The sequence below is a fragment of the Anastrepha obliqua genome, chromosome 2, assembly GCF_027943255.1.
Source record: "Anastrepha obliqua isolate idAnaObli1 chromosome 2, idAnaObli1_1.0, whole genome shotgun sequence".
Classification (NCBI taxonomy): domain Eukaryota; kingdom Metazoa; phylum Arthropoda; class Insecta; order Diptera; family Tephritidae; genus Anastrepha; species Anastrepha obliqua.
The window spans coordinates 117,202,014-117,219,905 of record NC_072893.1 but is presented as its reverse complement, the minus strand read 5'-3'; the positions used below and the strand labels follow the sequence as shown (position 1 = coordinate 117,219,905).

General features: G+C 42.4%; 1 protein-coding gene across 1 annotated transcript in view; it reads left to right on the top strand.

Moving 5' to 3' along the window:
• The window catches only part of LOC129237254 (hormone receptor 4), a 53,544-nt gene extending 35,919 nt beyond the window's left edge, over positions 1-17,625 (top strand). Inside the window, 5 exon segments of the mRNA XM_054871848.1 lie at positions 7,608-10,398; positions 10,462-10,610; positions 11,526-13,202; positions 13,303-13,424; positions 15,145-17,625. Of these exon segments, the coding sequence (XP_054727823.1) occupies positions 7,608-10,398; positions 10,462-10,610; positions 11,526-13,202; positions 13,303-13,424; positions 15,145-17,229 (6,824 nt within the window). The 3' untranslated portion in view covers positions 17,230-17,625.
• The last annotated feature ends 267 nt before the right edge of the window (positions 17,626-17,892 follow it).

The following is a 17,892-nucleotide window of genomic DNA, read 5'->3' as shown; positions in this document are numbered from 1 at the left end:
TTTAATGAAAAATATGAACTAACTGAATGCTGCAAGCTCTAACTTAAGAGTTTCTTTAATAGAAGTAGAACTCAAATATTTGATTGTTTTATGAGAGGACGGACACCGTAGTCGAATGGGTTGATGCGTGACTACCATTCGGGCGTGCATAGAATCGAATTTCCGTGCATGATACAGCAAGAAAATTATAGAAAAAAAGTGTTTTCCAATAGCGATCGTCTGCCGGCAAGCAATGGTAAACCTCTGAGTGTATTTGTGTCATGAAAAAGCCCCTCATAAAAAAAAAATTTGCTGTTCGGAGTCGGCACGAAACTGTGGATCCTTCCATTTGTGAAACATCAAGATGCACGCCGCAAATAGGAGAAGCAGATCAGTCAAATACCTAAAAGAAGAGTACGCGCCAATTAAATATTTATTTTTTATGTTTTTTATGAAAGTTAAAAATTTTTAAGCTAAAAGCAATAGCAATTAAAGACATATACGTTTTTTTGTCAAAAGTCCATCGATGGTTTGAAATACAATATAGCTTACAAACATATATTTTGCACAATTTTTTGTGATCTTGTCTCAAACGATTTCAAATTTCTCCTGCTTTATTTTGAAATTTCTCTTTTGATATTTTCTCATCGGAACCCACAAAATTCTTTGAACACTATTTTTGTTTGATGAAATAGTAAAAAATAATTATCATAATTAGTAACCATTTTCACTAACTATCATGTCCGACCGACTGACGCAAATCCTCCTGTCATTAAGCAGAAGGGACTGTTGGCAGCTGGTTGGACTGATGACGGGCCGCTTTCAATGGGCGAAGCACATGGAAAAGGTAGGCATCTCAGACAGTGCACTCTGCCCAGCTGCGCGGAGAGGAGGATGAGACGACGGACCACTTTCTGTGCTTTTGACCAGCCTTCACTCGAATCAAGCTTAAGCTCTTTGGCACTGAAGCGACAATTTTGACTCCTTGCCGCCACAAGTTCTACTAAGATTTCTTCGGAGGTCGAGTAGATTTAAAGAAAATTGAAAAGGGAACCATAGTGCAACACAATGAACTTAATATTATATATATTATTTATATATATTTTATAAATATATTTATTTATATATAAATTAAATACACTTTAGGCTATTTTTCCTGAGCTTTTTCTTGTGGTTGCTAATTTGTAGCGAGAAATAACACTGCCTACTTTTTGGCGCTTGTTTGTTGGTGCAAACTTGTAGGAAATATATTTTTGGTGCCTATTTTTGGCGTTATATTTCCTTGGTGCCTACTGGTTGGGGCGTTTTTTGGTTCCAGTTTTTTGGCGTTTTTTTTTTTTTTGGTGCCTGCTTTTTGGCGCTTATTTCCGTTTCCTTGGTAGTGCTTGTGCGTACTGTAAAGTGCTATCCATTCCGGCGTCGGATTTATTGGTATTGCCTTGCGGTAATTTGTGCCGTTGCTGTGGTCCTGGAATCGTTGCGCTCGGAGTAGTGCGCGTTGTTGCTACGGTTTGTGTCCGGGTTTTACCTACACCGGACGACCCTTTTCCTTTCCTGTAAATTTTGTCTATTTGTATTCTCTGCAAATGTTGTAAATTTATTTAGATATATATTCTTTCTCTCTCTCTCTCTCTCTCTCATGCTCTCTCAGGTCGCTACACGCAGTAGTACACATAACAGAAGTGAAACTTTCTTTCTTTGTCTGCCTTGAAAGTTTCACTTCTGTTATGTGTACTACTGCGTGTAGCGTCTTTTTTTCTTTGTTTATGCAGACGTAATACCAAAAAATTCTTTAATAAAACTCGCTCGAAATTTTCTTAAAGTTAGCGCAAGAATTCGTTGAGGTTTTTATAATATCTAACTTATACCGTTATAGGTTGGAAGGAATTTTTCTTAAATTTTCAATAATTTATGTCCAGCATTCTTTATATGGAGCAAATGCACAGGACCATCAGTAAAAAAAATTCTAAAAAATTAACGCGAGCTACTTCGAAATTGCGATTTTTTATATTGAAATTCAATGGGCTTTAACTCTGCGTACTCGACATTTTTCTAAACAATTCTATGTAAAAAATGAAAAATTTTGATGCAGATTTGTTGATTTTTGTTTTAACTTCACGAATTCTAATTAAGTTATTAAACATTTTGATGAGAAGTTGTAACTTCTTTTTTAATTTGAGCAAAACGTGAAATTTTGATGAGTTATAACTCTGCGTATGCCACATTTTTCTAAAAATTCTGATTAAAAAATATGAAATTTTGCTGAAATTTTTTTTTTTTTTTTGAGTAAACACCAAGCGCGAAAATTTAATTTATGTAGATTTTGTAGTGAAATGAATTATATTTTCTTAAAACAAAAAAAGACCAAAATAAATAAAAATTAAAAAAAAATTAAAAATTAAAAATTAAAAATTAAAACAACAAAATAAGAAACAAATAAATTGTCAAAACTGGTCATGAAACTCACTTTATATTATATGTAAACTCACCATTCCATTCCATGCAAATCTACGCATATTGCAATGCTTATGTTTCACAGAAATGCCCACTAAGAATGTGACAAATAAGTTAATAAACTTTTAAGTATTCATTAAGGAAATATAAGCACATAAATGCATACAATGACTTACATTCACACGAAGTACATATTTGTTTATGCCTATGCAAATACCTGAGTAAAATTTATGCATTTTCCTATATTAAATATCAGGTTCAAGTTGAACATTTTAGTGGGTGTCGGTGATTACTTTTAGGTATGTGAGAAATATGATGTGTAAATATGTATGTATGTTTGTGTATTTATGTATATACTGCATGCATGTATGTATGTATTTATATACTTTATGTACTTCATGTACTTCATGTATGCATTTATGCACTGTGAGTGTGTATGTTGCTATTCATTTAAAATGCAAGTATTTGCAGTTGTCTTAGAAGAATTATGCTTTGGGATGTGCTCACTCAATTAGTAGCAACATAAAAATATTTATTGTGGCGCGATTTTCAGCTGTACATTCGAACTTTTTGCAAGTAGAAGCAACTTGTGTATATTTTTTTATTAATCAATATAAATATTTGCCTTCTGCGTATTACACAATTTCGCACGCTTTTTCAAAGCATCACAAGAGCTGTCTACTTTACATTTACCCATTCCATAAATTTTGCTTAGGTTATTTTTCACAGTGACTTGGCTGTGCTCAACTCATTCTTGTGTTTTTTCCTTTCAACGCCAAGTGACATTTCGGCAATGAAAAATAGTGGCGAGCTGCCCAATCAGGTGCAACAAAATACATGTTTTGCCTTTTTGTCTGAAGTTCACGCACAACTCTTGACCGATGAGATGGTATACCCTATGATCTGAAAGTACCGGAAATGTTTAAATAAAACAAAACAGAGTTAAATTTCAGGCAAATTTATTTTATCTCCTACAAAATAATATATAACCCGTCTGAAGCAACACACATGTGCCAACTTTTAACTTAGTCCTCCATGCACCTCTGGTAGGCCGACGAAGGGATGGCCTTCAGCTCCTTCGTCGCATTCTTTTTGATCTCCTCTATCGACTGAAATTTCCTTCCACGAAATGGTAACCTCAACTTGGTAAACAAAAAGAAGCCGCACGGGCCATATTAGGTGAATACGGTGCTTGCACGATGGTATTTACTTGGTGTTTGGTCAAATAATCCGGCAGAATTTGGGCTCGCTGCGAGGGCCGGTTGTAATCATGTAAAATCCAAGAATTTCTGCCCACATTTCCGGCCGGCCAGGTAGACACTAATGATCCGATGGCGCTAAAAAGTGACAGATGTATGTGTTACCAACATAAGAGAAAAATATGGACCGGCTCCCACGTGCGCAGTTCGTTTAAATTAAACATTCCTGGTACTTTCTGGTCATAGGGTATTGCGCGCAAAGGATCTGTTAATTTCTCGTTGCTTTTGTTTTTTATTTATTTATTTAGTCAATAAGCAACAAAAAAGTATGAGGCTACAGTTCTGCTAAATTCTTTATGAATATTTTCTTTAAATAAAAATAAATAATTCGCGGGTATATTTTTGTTAGCTCTTTGGTCGAGCTCTTCCTCCTATTTGTGGCGTGGATTGATGCTGCCCCACATATTTTCTTTCGTATTAGTTAAAAAAAATTCGCATTATCTTTGGCTTTTTCAAACGACTTTTCTTGGCTTCTATAGGGCCCGCCATCTATCGTTACGGATTTGAGCTAGGTATTATTTGAAGAATGGTAACACTTAGCTGTCATCTGATTTGACAGAAAATTAGTTTCATTCTTCCGCTGAACGAAAATGGTTGTGTATACGCTCAAAGAACGCTGGGAAATATTGCGACATTACTTTGAAAATCATGGTAATGTTGCAGAATGTGTACGAAAATTACGTACGGCAATGGGAAGAAGAAAAGCACCGAATGAAGCGTATGTGCGTTACTTTGCGAAAAAAGTAAGAGAAACTGGGTTGCTTATTGACAAACCAACGCGACAGACCAAAAACCGTGCGTACACCCAAAAATATTGCTGCTGTGGCCGAGAGTGTTCGTGAATCACCAGAAACATCAGTTCACCGTCGTTCTCAACAATTGGACATTTCGGAGACATCATTGAGATGAATTTTGCGTAAAGACCTTGGTATGACGCCGTACAAAGTCCAATTGCTAGCCGAGGCAGCCATATGAATGAAGTTGTGTTCCATCATTAACCGGAAGGATTGTACTTCAAAATAAAAAAACAGTTTGGAAAAATATTGAGTAGTTTCTTTTTTATAGCATTTTTAATTCCGTAAAGTTATATGGCGGACCCTGTATCTGGTGGTCTTCATTAAGGGGTTAGATGTAGTCAGAATTTTCAAAAAATTGGTTTTTTTTCGCATTTTCTTAAAATATGATATTATATCTTGAAAATATTGTGTGAAAATTTGAAGTGAATCCGACAAATACTTTTCGAGTTATTCAACAACTAACAAAGGGCGCTCGAAGCAAAACTTCAAATGCGTTTTTCTCAAAACTATGTTTTTTGAACTGCTGATCATTGTAACTTAAAAATCGCTTGGTAGATTTCAATAAAATGTATACTGCTTTTGAAAAATATAAAAAAACTCTTGCCTGATCGGAGAATTTTTTTTTTAATTTCTATTTTTTTAAACAATGAATTTTCAGTTTTTTTCTTGAAAATCTGAAAAATATTTACTGAGGCCGCCACATTGTTATTGTAAAAAATTGAAGGGACTTTATTTTGTGCGCACAAGTGTACGCGTATACATATACGATGGACGGACTAAGGAGCTTCCACTCTATAAATCATTCTTTTTTTTTTTTTGTAAAGAAATTCATTACCACAAAATAAGGTGTTAAACATATTGGACGGACGCCTCGTAATTTGATACCACCAACATAATGGTGTAACAGTTGGCGCCAGTTATTACATATTACAACAACAACAAAGGGAATTATGTATGTATAGTATGTATGTATGCAGCTGCATGCATGAACGAAGCAAAGTATATATGAAAGGAAACTAAATAGTGAAAGAATTGCGCTAAAAAAGGACACATGAAAAAAATGTATTTTAGCCTCTCATGCATCTGTATATATGTATGTTTGGACAACAGTTGTCAATGTCAAGTAGCTAAAATTTCATTTGCTGCACAAAACCACTTGGGCGGTGTGAAGACGGCGTTGCCTACCTTGCAATACTTTCTTATGCATGAAATGATAGCTGTGCGCTTTTTAGGCTTGATTTTTAGCACTTTTTGAAAAATTAAGTATTGTTTTTTTTGTTTAGTTTTTGCGATTCTTCAATTGCGCTAAAAGCGCAGGGTAAAGAAGTGTTTTAAGTGCAGCGGTGCCTTCAGAGAATACTCAACCAGTCATCTTTCTTGTTTTCTTCAGGTCTTAAAGGTTCAAGTGCATTGCGAAAATTGAGCTGTGCCTGCCAAAGTATCCTTGAAGAAAGTTTATGCTGCCGGTTAGCTTCTACTAGAGCGTGGGGCAATAAACAAGTATTTTTTTATTTACAAATATCAGGCTGCGACTTCTTTTGTGCACAAGTTGAGCGCGTTTGAGTCTGGAGCGCACTTAGCAACATGTTGCAGAAGTCGATTGTGAAGAGAGGTTTCTTATTTTTTATCAGTTACACTTGCCGACAGAAATTTCGAGTCAAAAATCAGATTAAGCTTTTCCAAAGGCTTTTGAAGAGAGGTTTCTTATTTGATATCAGTTACACTTGCCGACAGAAATTTCGAGTCAAAAATCAGATTAAGCTTTTCCAAAGGCTTTTCACGTACTGAAGACGTATCTGAGGTTTTGTTTTCGTTTTCGTTGGGGCGGATTTTTACGCGGCTGGTCCCAAACCCAACGCATAAGCAGATATCCTGTCTCGCTTTGTTACATTAGCTCGCTCTTGAACGGATGTTCGAAAGTTACCCCAAATCGTGTAAATGGTTATGGCACCAATCAAAAAGACAAGAATACGTATCTGAACTCAGAATTCAGAAATCAGCGTGTCAGGTAAATTCAACAGAGTATCAAGTAAAGATCTTTTTACGCATGAAAATGTGTTTTAAAGCGAAAGTTCGAGATTTTGTTGCGAATTAACAAAAAAAGAAAAAACAAAATCGTAATGTTACATAACCTCAAATATAACAAAAATTAACAAAAGAAGAAAAAACAAAATCGTAATGTTACATAACCTCAAATATAACAAAAATTAACAAAAGAAGAAAAAACAAAATCGTAATGTTACATAACCTCAAATATAACCAAAAATCGTGCATTTGCACTTTTAAGCCAAAACATTTATATTAGAAAACTTATCTCGTACTTTCTCCAAATCGTGTTTTCACCAAATAATAAAATGAATTCCATTCGACATGACCCATGCAATGTAGCCGCTGAATTTTTATCTGAGGCTTCGTTTTTATTGGGCGGAATTTTTCATGGCGGGTCCCAAATCCAGTGCACAACCAGCTATCCTGGGTTGTTTCGCCTCCTCACATTAGCTCGCTTTGGAACGGTTGTTTGCGAGCTACCCATAGGGTGCTTGAGCTAAGCCCGGAATTTTGGAGTTGCTTGGACCATATGCAGAAGAATCGGCCTGGCCACTAGCCATTTTACCCACTTACGTGGACTTCTATATATGGAACCGTTTTTCTATGAACTGTATGAGCTTTATGACGACATAGCGAATAGAGATCCAGCGGCTCCATTGGCTGGGCCATGTCGTACGAACCTAAAAAAACGCTCCGGCTCTGAAAATATTCAATGCGGTACCAACTGGTTGTGGTGGAGAAAAAGGAAGTCCGCCTCTGCGTTGGAAAGATCAGGTGGAGAAGGTCTTGGCTTCACTTGGTGTGCCCAACTGGCACCGCTTAACACGAGAAAGAAACGGATGGCGCACTTTGTTAAACTAAAATCGCCTAAGCCGTTGTCGCACCAATCAAGAAGAAGAGAAGAATAAAATTAATCTATTAATCTAAACACAAGGATTTTATATTTTAATAATTCCACTATCTTTAAGCTCTACTTGTAATTAACTATGAACATTTCAAATATACTTCAATAAACTTCAACTAATTCGCTCTTCTCTCCTTCCCTTCCCCTCTCTCTCTCTCTCTACAGGAATTATGACACTGAGCCGTGGCCCGTACAGCGAGCTCGATAAAATGAGCCTTTTTCAGGATCTAAAACTGAAACGACGAAAAATCGATTCAAGATGCAGCAGTGATGGCGAATCAGTAGCCGACACCTCCACCTCCTCGCCCGATCTACTCGCACCGATGTCGCCGAAAATGTGCGATACGGGCGGTGCTGGTGCAGGCGGCGGCCATGGGGGCGGCGGTGCGCTCTCCTCGTTGCCGTTGCCCACCGCCGTCGTCACTTTGACGGCCACCTCCACCATTGCACCCGTCTCAGCTTGCTCAAGCAGCAGCAGCAGCGTGTCAACTGGCACCAGCAGCACTGTCGGTCACAATGTATGCGCGCCAATGCCACCAAGCGCCACCACTACGGTGGTTGTGTCCGCCGGCAAAGCAGCAGCAGCTGTGAAAGCTGAGCAAAAGCATATTCAGCAGCAGCAGCAGCAGCAGCAACAACAACAGACTGAAATTCACTCGTCCAGCGGCACTGTTAGCGCAGCGGCCGCCTCGTCTGTGATGTCACCACCTCCAACCACAACTGTGCGCATGTCACCTGCACCGGCGACTGATCTAAGCTTACCAGCAGGGCGGCGCACGCCCAGCAATGTCACACCTACACGCGCCACACCAACACCGCCACATAATAATGGCAATGCGAGCAGCAGTTGTGGCACGAGTAATGGTGGCGGTAGTAGTCGCGCGTCGCCGGATTCAATGGATGAACGTCCGTCTACAACTACTACAACAGCGGGTGGCACACAGATGTCCACAAATGGTGTGCATGGAGCAGGCGCCGTTATCGGTCATGCGACGAACAGCGCTGGTGGTGAGTGTATGCCAGGTTCAGTGAGTGCCGAATGTGGTGTTAGCAATTTAAGTGTCATACGCTCAGTGAAAGAAGAGCGCATCGCTGCCTCGCCCACAAAAATGCTATCCTATCAGCAACATCAACAACAGCAGCAGCAACAACAAATGCAATATCAGCAACACGCGCAGTCTGCGCCCCCACCAACACAGTCCAAAGGTCTTACGCAGTCGCAACAGCATGTCACAGTGCTGGTGACGCCGTCGCGCATAAAGTCTGAATTGTCGCCTCAACAGCAACAGCAGCAGCAACAAATGCCGCCGACGTCGCTGCAACATTTCACACACCACCCAGCCTACTCTACATCTGTCTCTACTGCGACCGCCTCAGCTATATCATCCTCCGCCACGGTGACCACAACAAGCAGCGCGAGCACGTCATCACTGCACGCCAGCTCACCTTCGCCTACGCCATTACCCACATCCGCGGCTGCCGCAGCAGCGGCGCATCATCAACATTTACATCACCCGCCACCGCCCATTGTGCAGACGCATCACTTGCATCAGCAGCTCACACAACCGCAATTGCGCAAGAGTAGTCCGCCGTCAGGGCTAGGGCTGCCGCAGCAACATTTACTCAACCAATCTATGCAGCATTTGACGCAACAGCAACAACTGCAGTTGCTCCAGCAGGCTGCGGCAATGTCGCAACGTCCGACCCAAATGTCGCCTAATGCAATTAGTTCGTCGCCGAGCGCGCGACATCAGTCTAGCGCCACATCACCACATCAGCATCTCCTGCAGCAACAACAACAGCAACATTTACGGATCAAGAAAGAGCCCGCGCAGTTACTTTCTGCCGCCGCTGGCAGCTTGTTGGGTAGCACTGGTGCTGCGCAAAGGCATCTACACTCGCCACTTCACCACCACCCGTCATCGCCGCAACAACAACAACAGCAGCCACCGCAACTGCCACCACAAGCGCTGGGTAATATTGCACAGCTCATACATCCGGCGTCACTGCAGTCGTTGCGCCATCCCAATCGCGATGCAGCCATACTATTTCGCGTGAAGAACGAAGTACATCAGCAGGTGGCGGCAGCGCAGCTTATGCAGCCTGGTGCAGCTGCAGCAGCCGCCGCGGCCGCACAACGCATGGTTTGGGTGTCGAATGCGCGCATTAACGGTGTCAAGCCGGAGGTAATAGGCGGTCCTTTGGGTAATTTGCGACCAGGCGGTCCGCCGCAATCACCTTCGCCACATCACTCTTCATCCTCCTCTTCGTCACAGCTATCGCCGCAGACACCTTCGCAAACGCCGCCGCGTGGTACGCCTACCGTCATCATGGGCGAAAGTTGTGGCGTGCGCACAATGGTCTGGGGCTATGAGCCAGCGCCGCCTACTGCAGGGCCATCACCTACGCATGGTGGTGGCAACAGTAGCGGCAGTGGTGGTCTACACCAGACGCCACCCTCAACGCCACAGCATCACCATATGCATCAGCAATTGCAGCACCAACCACCCTCCTCTATGTCATCGCTGTCGCAACAGTCGCATCACTCATCACAGTCATCACTGCAGTCGGCCTCTTCGCCTTCGGCGGGTTCAATTACGCCTACACACACACCTGGTCCGTCGCCGCAGAACAACGAGGAGGCGGCACAACTGTTGCTCTCACTTGGCCAGACGCGCATACAGGATGTGCGACCACGACCACACCAATTTCGTACACCCCACGCGCTCAACATGGCACGTCTCTGGGAAGGCGATTTGTCGCAGTTGCCGCCCGGCCAGATTCATGCGCTGAACTTGAGTGCACAACAGCAATGGGGTAGCTCGAATGCGACGGGTCTGAATCGTGGATTGGATGTACCGCATGAGCCCACTGACGAGGATGATCAGCCGCTTGTTTGTATGATCTGCGAGGATAAAGCCACTGGATTGCATTACGGAATCATCACGTGCGAAGGGTAAGAGGAGTAGGTTTTCAAATGAAAGATTATGTTATTAAATGCATTTCCTTTTTGTTACAGTTGCAAGGGATTCTTTAAGCGAACCGTGCAGAACCGGCGCGTCTACACCTGTGTGGCCGATGGCACTTGTGAAATAACCAAAGCACAGCGGAACCGGTGTCAGTATTGTCGATTTAAGAAGTGTATCGAGCAGGGCATGGTGCTGCAAGGTGAGTTGAAGGACTGATTAGATTAGTTAGTGTCATGTATAGGAGGAAGAGGTAAGCTCAGAACGAGTAGGAGTTGGAAGCTGATGACTCGGATCAAAACTTAAAAATGTTAAGAGACAATCTTAGATAGAAGACACGTGGTACTGAAGGTCGGTTTAAAGTATGAAGAAGCACCTAATTAGGTGATAGTTGCCTTTTTAGGAGTAGGACTCCGAACTGGGCAGCGACTTGCTTCAAGCGCACGAAGTCAAAATTGATAAAAATGTTGATATGGTATCTTTTTTCACAGACTATAGAGGTTCGTCCTTCATAAAATGTAGGTAGGAAGATGTGAGGACTGACTTTGATTCGGAGAGCATCAAATGGCCTCTTAGACAGGGATAGATTTAATACGAATTATAGACGAAATAGGGTTTGGGGACCAATTTCAGCCAGGGACTATACAGCTTTCACTGACAATACATTTGGATTTTTATTTGGAGACTAGCAGCGAAGCACAAGCGCAAGCACTAAGACGTTTCTCCGTTGAATAGTACAACTCGAGTTCTTCATTTTCAGTTTTTTTATTTTATTTTATTTTATTTTATTTTATTTTATTTTATTTTATTTTATTTTATTTTATTTTATTTTATTTTATTTTATTTTATTTTATTTTATTTTATTTTATTTTATTTTATTTTATTTTATTTTATTTTATTTTATTTTATTTTATTTTATTTTATTTTATTTTATTTTATTTTATTTTATTTTATTTTATTTTATTTTATTTTATTTTATTTTATTTTATTTTATTTTATTTTATTTTATTTTATTTTATTTTATTTTATTTTATTTTATTTTATTTTATTTTATTTTATTTTATTTTATTTTATTTTATTTTATTAATTAATTTTGTCTCATCATCCGTCTTGCCAGCCGTTCGAGAGGATCGCATGCCGGGCGGTCGCAACAGTGGCGCCGTCTACAATCTCTACAAGGTCAAGTATAAGAAACACAAAAAGTCAAAGCAACAGCAGCAGCAACAACAACAACAACAATCGCAGCAACAACACATGCATTCACCACACCATCAGTCGCCACTCTCCCCGCATCATCAGCAGCATCTGCTCTCGCCACAACAGCATCTGCATCAACATCAACAACAATTAGCGGCAGCAGCTGCTGTCGCTGCAGCGGCGCAACATCAGCATTCAAAGTTGTTGAGCGCCACGTTGGCGCAGAGTGAAGTGAAGCCAATGTTCTTCGGTCCCTCCATCAAGCAAGAGCATCTGCAACAGCAGCAGCAGCAGCAGCAACACCAGCAACATCAGCAACAGCAACAACAGGCAGCGCAACTGCATTCGCCTCACCAGCAGCAGCTACTCTCACCTCACCACACGCTACACGGCTCGCCGCATGGCGCGCTACCGCCACATTCATCAGCTGGTACGTTGCATAGTCCGCTCTCACATGGACCACCCTCAATGCCGGCACACACTTCCTCCTCATCCTCGTCCTCATCGTCGGCGTCTTCGGGTGGCAGTAGTGCCTCTCAACAGCCATCGTCACATCATGCGCTCCACTCGCCGCATCATACGCTCACGCATACGCATCATTTGCAATCGAATGCGCCACATCCGCCGCATACAACACAACAATTGCATCAACAACAGCAGCAGCAGCAGCAACAGCATCAACAGCCGACGCAGCTGCAGGAAACTGCCATCAAACTGCCCTCGCATTTGGTTAACGGTACAATACTTAAGACTGCACTCACGAATCCCAGCGAAATCGTGCATTTACGTAATCGGCTCGATTCGGCTGTCAGCTCGTCGAAGGATCGGCAGATCTCGTATGAGCATGCGCTCGCCATGATCCAAACGTTAATCGACTGTGACGCCATGGAAGACATTGCCACATTGCCACATTTCTCCGAATTTCTCGAAGACAAATCGGAGATCAGCGAAAAGCTCTGCAATATTGGCGACTCCATTGTGCATAAACTGGTGTCGTGGACAAAGAAGCTGCCCTTCTACTTGGAGATACCCGTCGAGATACATACGAAGCTGCTGACGGATAAATGGCATGAGATACTCATACTGACGACAGCTGCGTACCAGGCGTTGCACGGCAAACGCACCACGCCCCGTACCGCGACACCAGGCAGTGGTGGTGCCACAACGGCGCATGCTTCGTCCACCACCAGCTCCAGTGGGCGCTCCAGCGTTGGTGCGTCACCACATTCGCCTGCCTCTGCGAATCATCATCACAATCACCATCATACGCATCATATGAGTAGTTCACCACATGCGGCGAGCAGCAGTCTGAGTTTGCCACACCAGCATCATCACCATCATCAAATGCACTCAGCCGCCACACCACCGCCACTACAAAAGGACGATCCCGAGTTTGTGGACGAGGTGAATGCTCACCTTAATACGTTGCAAACGTGCCTCACCACGCTGATGGGTCAGCCCATTGCCATGGAACAGCTGAAGTTGGACGTAGGTCATATGGTGGATAAGATGACGCAAATAACAATCATGTTTCGACGCATCAAACTCAAAATGGAGGAATACGTTTGTTTGAAGGTGTATATTTTGTTGAACAAAGGTGAGTAGTATAAGAGCAAGAAGTGACGAGTTTACTCCACTACAATAACAACTAATCTCATTTGTTTCTTTTGCTTGCATTGGATATTTTCCATTTTTAGCAGAAGTGGAACTGGAGAGCATACAGGAGCGATATGTGCAGGTGTTACGTACCTATTTGCAACACTCCTCGCCGCAGAATCCGCAAGCGCGACTAACTGAATTGCTGTCACACATACCGGAGGTAGGTTGCGTCATAAAGCGTTGGATAAATATGATTTTCGGGAGCTCTCGCCTTGAGAAGATTAAGTCGATAATATTGTAGACATCTCTGCCGGCACACCTAGTGATACGGTTGGGCGGTTTATGAAGCCGTAGATATCTACTTCCTCCACTAAAGCGGAGGGCTTAAAAGATATAGTTATTGGCTCTTTTTTTAGCAAAGTTTCGGTAAAGTACTTTAGGATGAACCCTCAGATGTTTCGTGAGACTTTCAGTAACTATGTAAAGTTATAATTTCTGGCTCTGCCTTGTTCTTACTGATTATAAAAAGATATTTGTGAGTAAATCTCTTAACATTACTATTATTATTAGGTCATTGTTAACTGATACCTCTATTGTAGTCCATTGCCCTTAACTGCGAGCCTCCTGGGTTTGCGAGTCTTCGTCTTATGAGAGCGATACGCCACATATTTTTATCATACTGTGGGCTTTCAAGATCTGACAATTTTTCGCCCCTAAATTTTTCGGAGCGTTTCTGGTTCTGTTTAGTTTCTATAGATCCTACAAAGTTGTTATGAAGAAGACCAAGCCATTTTAATCCATTCTTTCTCTCACTCACAATCCAGTTTAATAGTTTTTGGTCCTCCTACGATCGAAATCAGCTACAAAATTTTTTTGTGAAAAGCACTGCGTGTCTTCCGATCAGATTGATTTTAATAATTATTGAATCTCCTTCTTGTTCATAAAACGCCTAGAGAAGAGTTCTGCACTATTTCCCTCGTCCTTCGATTGCACTGAAGAAGGTCTACCAAAGGGAAGGAACTGAGTTGTTCCGCGTGTTCCTCGATCGTATTGTGACTTAATAGTTTCTGGTTCTGCGTGGTTGTTACAGTTTCTATGGTGGTATTTGTAGAGAACTATGAGATGTTCTAAGCACCTTTCAATCAAACTGTGGTCTAATAGTTTTTGACCTTTCTTCGCTCGAATGCTAATCACAAAAGTGGTTGTGAGGGGCCCTGGGTTACTTCGAACACCTGCCTTCTACTAAGTGTCCCATTCTGATTAGAAGAGCTGTGCTGTGTTTTAGTACTAAACTGTATCCATCTTTGTACTACCTTAAGAAATAACTCCAAATCATGAGCTTCTAGCAAGGTTTCAGTCAAAAGAGGTCAAAATGTTGATTTGCTATCATTTGTCGCAGGCTGTACTCGTAGTTTCTCTACAGACAAAGAGTAGATGCGCGGATGCATCTACAATCCATTCCGCGGGTCTTCTTATAACCCTGCGGCCAAATAGTTTGTGCCTCTATTTAATTTTTAAAGCTTCTATCAAGGGCTTTGTGAGGCGCTCGGAGTCACCCCGCATGCAATTCCATTACACTGTTACCTGATTATTTCTATATTGCTTTCAAAGACTCTACAAAGAGTGTTGGGGGACATTCGGAACAAACTCTAACTTGATAATTTTGTCTTGTTTTTTAATGCTCCTCCAAGAAAACTTGTTAAGGACCCTAAAACATTCCACGTGTTTTTCTATCGCAGAGGAGCGCTGAGTGTCTTCTAAAAGAGAAGCTGTTAAGGACACGGATCAGCTCTGCGAGTACTTTAATCACGCTGTTAATTGCGAGTTTTTGGCCCTTCCTTGATAACTAAGGTCGACTTTTGAAAATGGAATGGGACTGGTGTTCAACTCTGCGTTTGGTATTGAAACAATTTTAAAATATTTTCTCTCTACCCCATCAGATCCAAGCTGCTGCTAGTCTATTGCTCGAAAGTAAAATGTTCTACGTTCCCTTCGTTTTGAATTCGGCCAGCATAAGGTAGCAAATGCTTGAACGTGGACTACTGCCGATCGATGATGATCCACCCAAGGGGTGTATGATGATAAAGCAGATGCAGCAGCAACAGCAACCACAGCAGCAGCAGCCGAAACATGACGATGAAGATGAGCAAGAGCAAGAGGTAGAGCAACAACAACAAAGCAATCTAATGAAAGCACGACGACGTACAGCCACGGAAATGGCAGAACGCCTGCAGCGGCAAAGAGAGGCAACAGAAAAGCAGCAAAAGCAGCAGCAACAGCAAAACCAGCCACAACAACATGAACCCCAACAGCAGCAGCAACAGGCAAGATTTAGTTTACCAATGCTGGAGCTGCCGAGAATCAAAGTGGAAACCGAGCAGCAACATCAGCGCTACTCAATGGATGAGGACGACGATGACGAAGAGGAAGAAGAGTTGCGAAACATTGAGGAAAACCAAAAACAGCAGCAGCAGGAGCACAAATCCGTGGAGGAGTCGACTACGCGATCGATGGTACGCCTTATAGAACCGACCACTTCGATATTGAAGACTTCATTGCTGGCCGGCGCTGCAGCAACATTGGCGACGCTGACAGCAGCTGCGGAACAGGTCAGCCGAACGTCGCTGTCACCACAAGCGCAAAGCGACCGATCAGCAGCGGGTGCGGGCGCGATTTCCGGGCACCGTTCGCCAACGGCGGGCAATAGTCTGATAGAGAGTAAAAGACTGCAAACAAATCAACAACAAACACAACAGCAAGACCCCCGTGAACATTCCGCGCCCGCAATGACATACAAATCGATATTGCAGACAGCGCTTATGGGCGAGCGACCGTCGAGACCACAAACTCCACCATTATCGCCGGCTGCTTCGGCGCCAATTATTGTGCGAGCTACCGGTGTGCAACCAACACCCACGCCGCCACCGCCTCACGTGCTGAAAACGGCTGTGACACTGGCGAGTTTGAGTGAAATTGCTGCCGCGCGGCAGCAACAGGAGGAGGAAGAGCGCCTTTTGCGCGAGCAACAGCAACAGCAACAACAACAGCATTTATTATTACAACAAACACTGCCATTGAAGAAGAAGAAAAGTTTTCTGCAGCAAAAGTTAACAGCAACATGCAACATGCTGACAACAGCAGCAACGATATTGCAGCAACAGCAGCTGCCCCCACATGCAGCACTGCCACAACAGCAACAAAATACCATTACCATACTGCCAATTGGAGCCAACAACAAAACCAACACTGCCATGTCGGCTGCAACAACCATCCCGACAACAAAAATCGTGTTCAATAATGTGATAGCGAACGCGGGTGGAGCCAGCGTATTGCGCTGCGGTGCGACGACAACAGCGTCTACTGCCGCAACGTCAACAACAACAACTACAAGCGCTCGCACAACAGTCTCGTGCCTCAGCAACCTACGCTCAACCACAGCGGCGGTAAGCGGCAGCAAGGTGGCCAGCATTAGAGGCTCATCCACTGCTGAGCACAACAGTGCCAGAAATTTTGCTAGCACTTCAAAAAATGTTGCCTGCAATATCAGCGCGGCGAATAGCTGTCAAGCGATAGCCACGCAAACAATTAAAATACCAACGGTGCGCACCGCCACAGTAACGACGCAAACGCAAACGGATGAAATGCAATCAACAGCGGCAACAGCAACTTCAAGTGGCGAACAGCACGCGCAACAACAACAGAGACCGTACGCGGCCATATCTGCTAGTAGCCATGTAATTGCGCGTAAGCTCAGCACCGCCTTGCAACAGCAGCGCCAACATGCTGCCACTGCGGCCACCAATACGTCCGCAACATTACTTTCGCTGCCGCTCCAACAGTCCAATATGGCACGCCGTCCCTCGCCTCAACGCCAAACCACTGCCACATTAGTCACTGCCACAACGAATGCGGCCACTGCGAGTGTCGCTCCGCCCACAACCACTGTCACAGCCACAGCCACCGCTGCCCCGACCTCCACAGCTGTTACTGTTGTTGTTTTTAAAACATTGTTACCTGATGACTGAATTAAATAATTTTTAATTGTTAACAAAGCAAGAAATGCTAACAAAAATATGAGCTTTGGCAGAAAGCTTACTACGGTGTGAGTCTACAAGAGAAGTTTCCACTCGAAACTCCATGTTAGCTGTTTTGTTTTATACAATTATAGGCATTCGTTTTTGTTGTAGCATTTAAGTGTCGCACCTTTACTAAACTATGCACTTGTCCTGGTGTGAAAGCCCTTTTCTTCTGCTTGGCTAACACAAATCAAAAAAGTTTTCTCAATTGATAGCGTTTTTTGAGCGATTATTTATTTTTTGGCCTTTCAAGTGAAATTATGGGCCCGTGAATGATGCGTTTTAGCTATGCAACATAATAAGGTGGCTTGAGGAAAGCTTAGCCGAAAGCTCTGTGAATGACAATCTGGCGATTTTACATAAACTTTTTTTATTATTTGTTCAGTTTTGTTTAAGTATTTTTATTTTATTTTATAATATAATATTTTTTTCGTTACAAGATTCAGTAAACTTGTTTTTTTACCACAAGAGCACTTACTTAATTTTTAATGTTATTTTAAGCTTTTTTTATTTTTTTTTTTATTTTTTGAAAGTTTTTTTCTTAATTTAGAATTTTTTTTATATATTTTTTTAAATGTTTATATATATTTTTTGCATAATTCTTATCTTTTT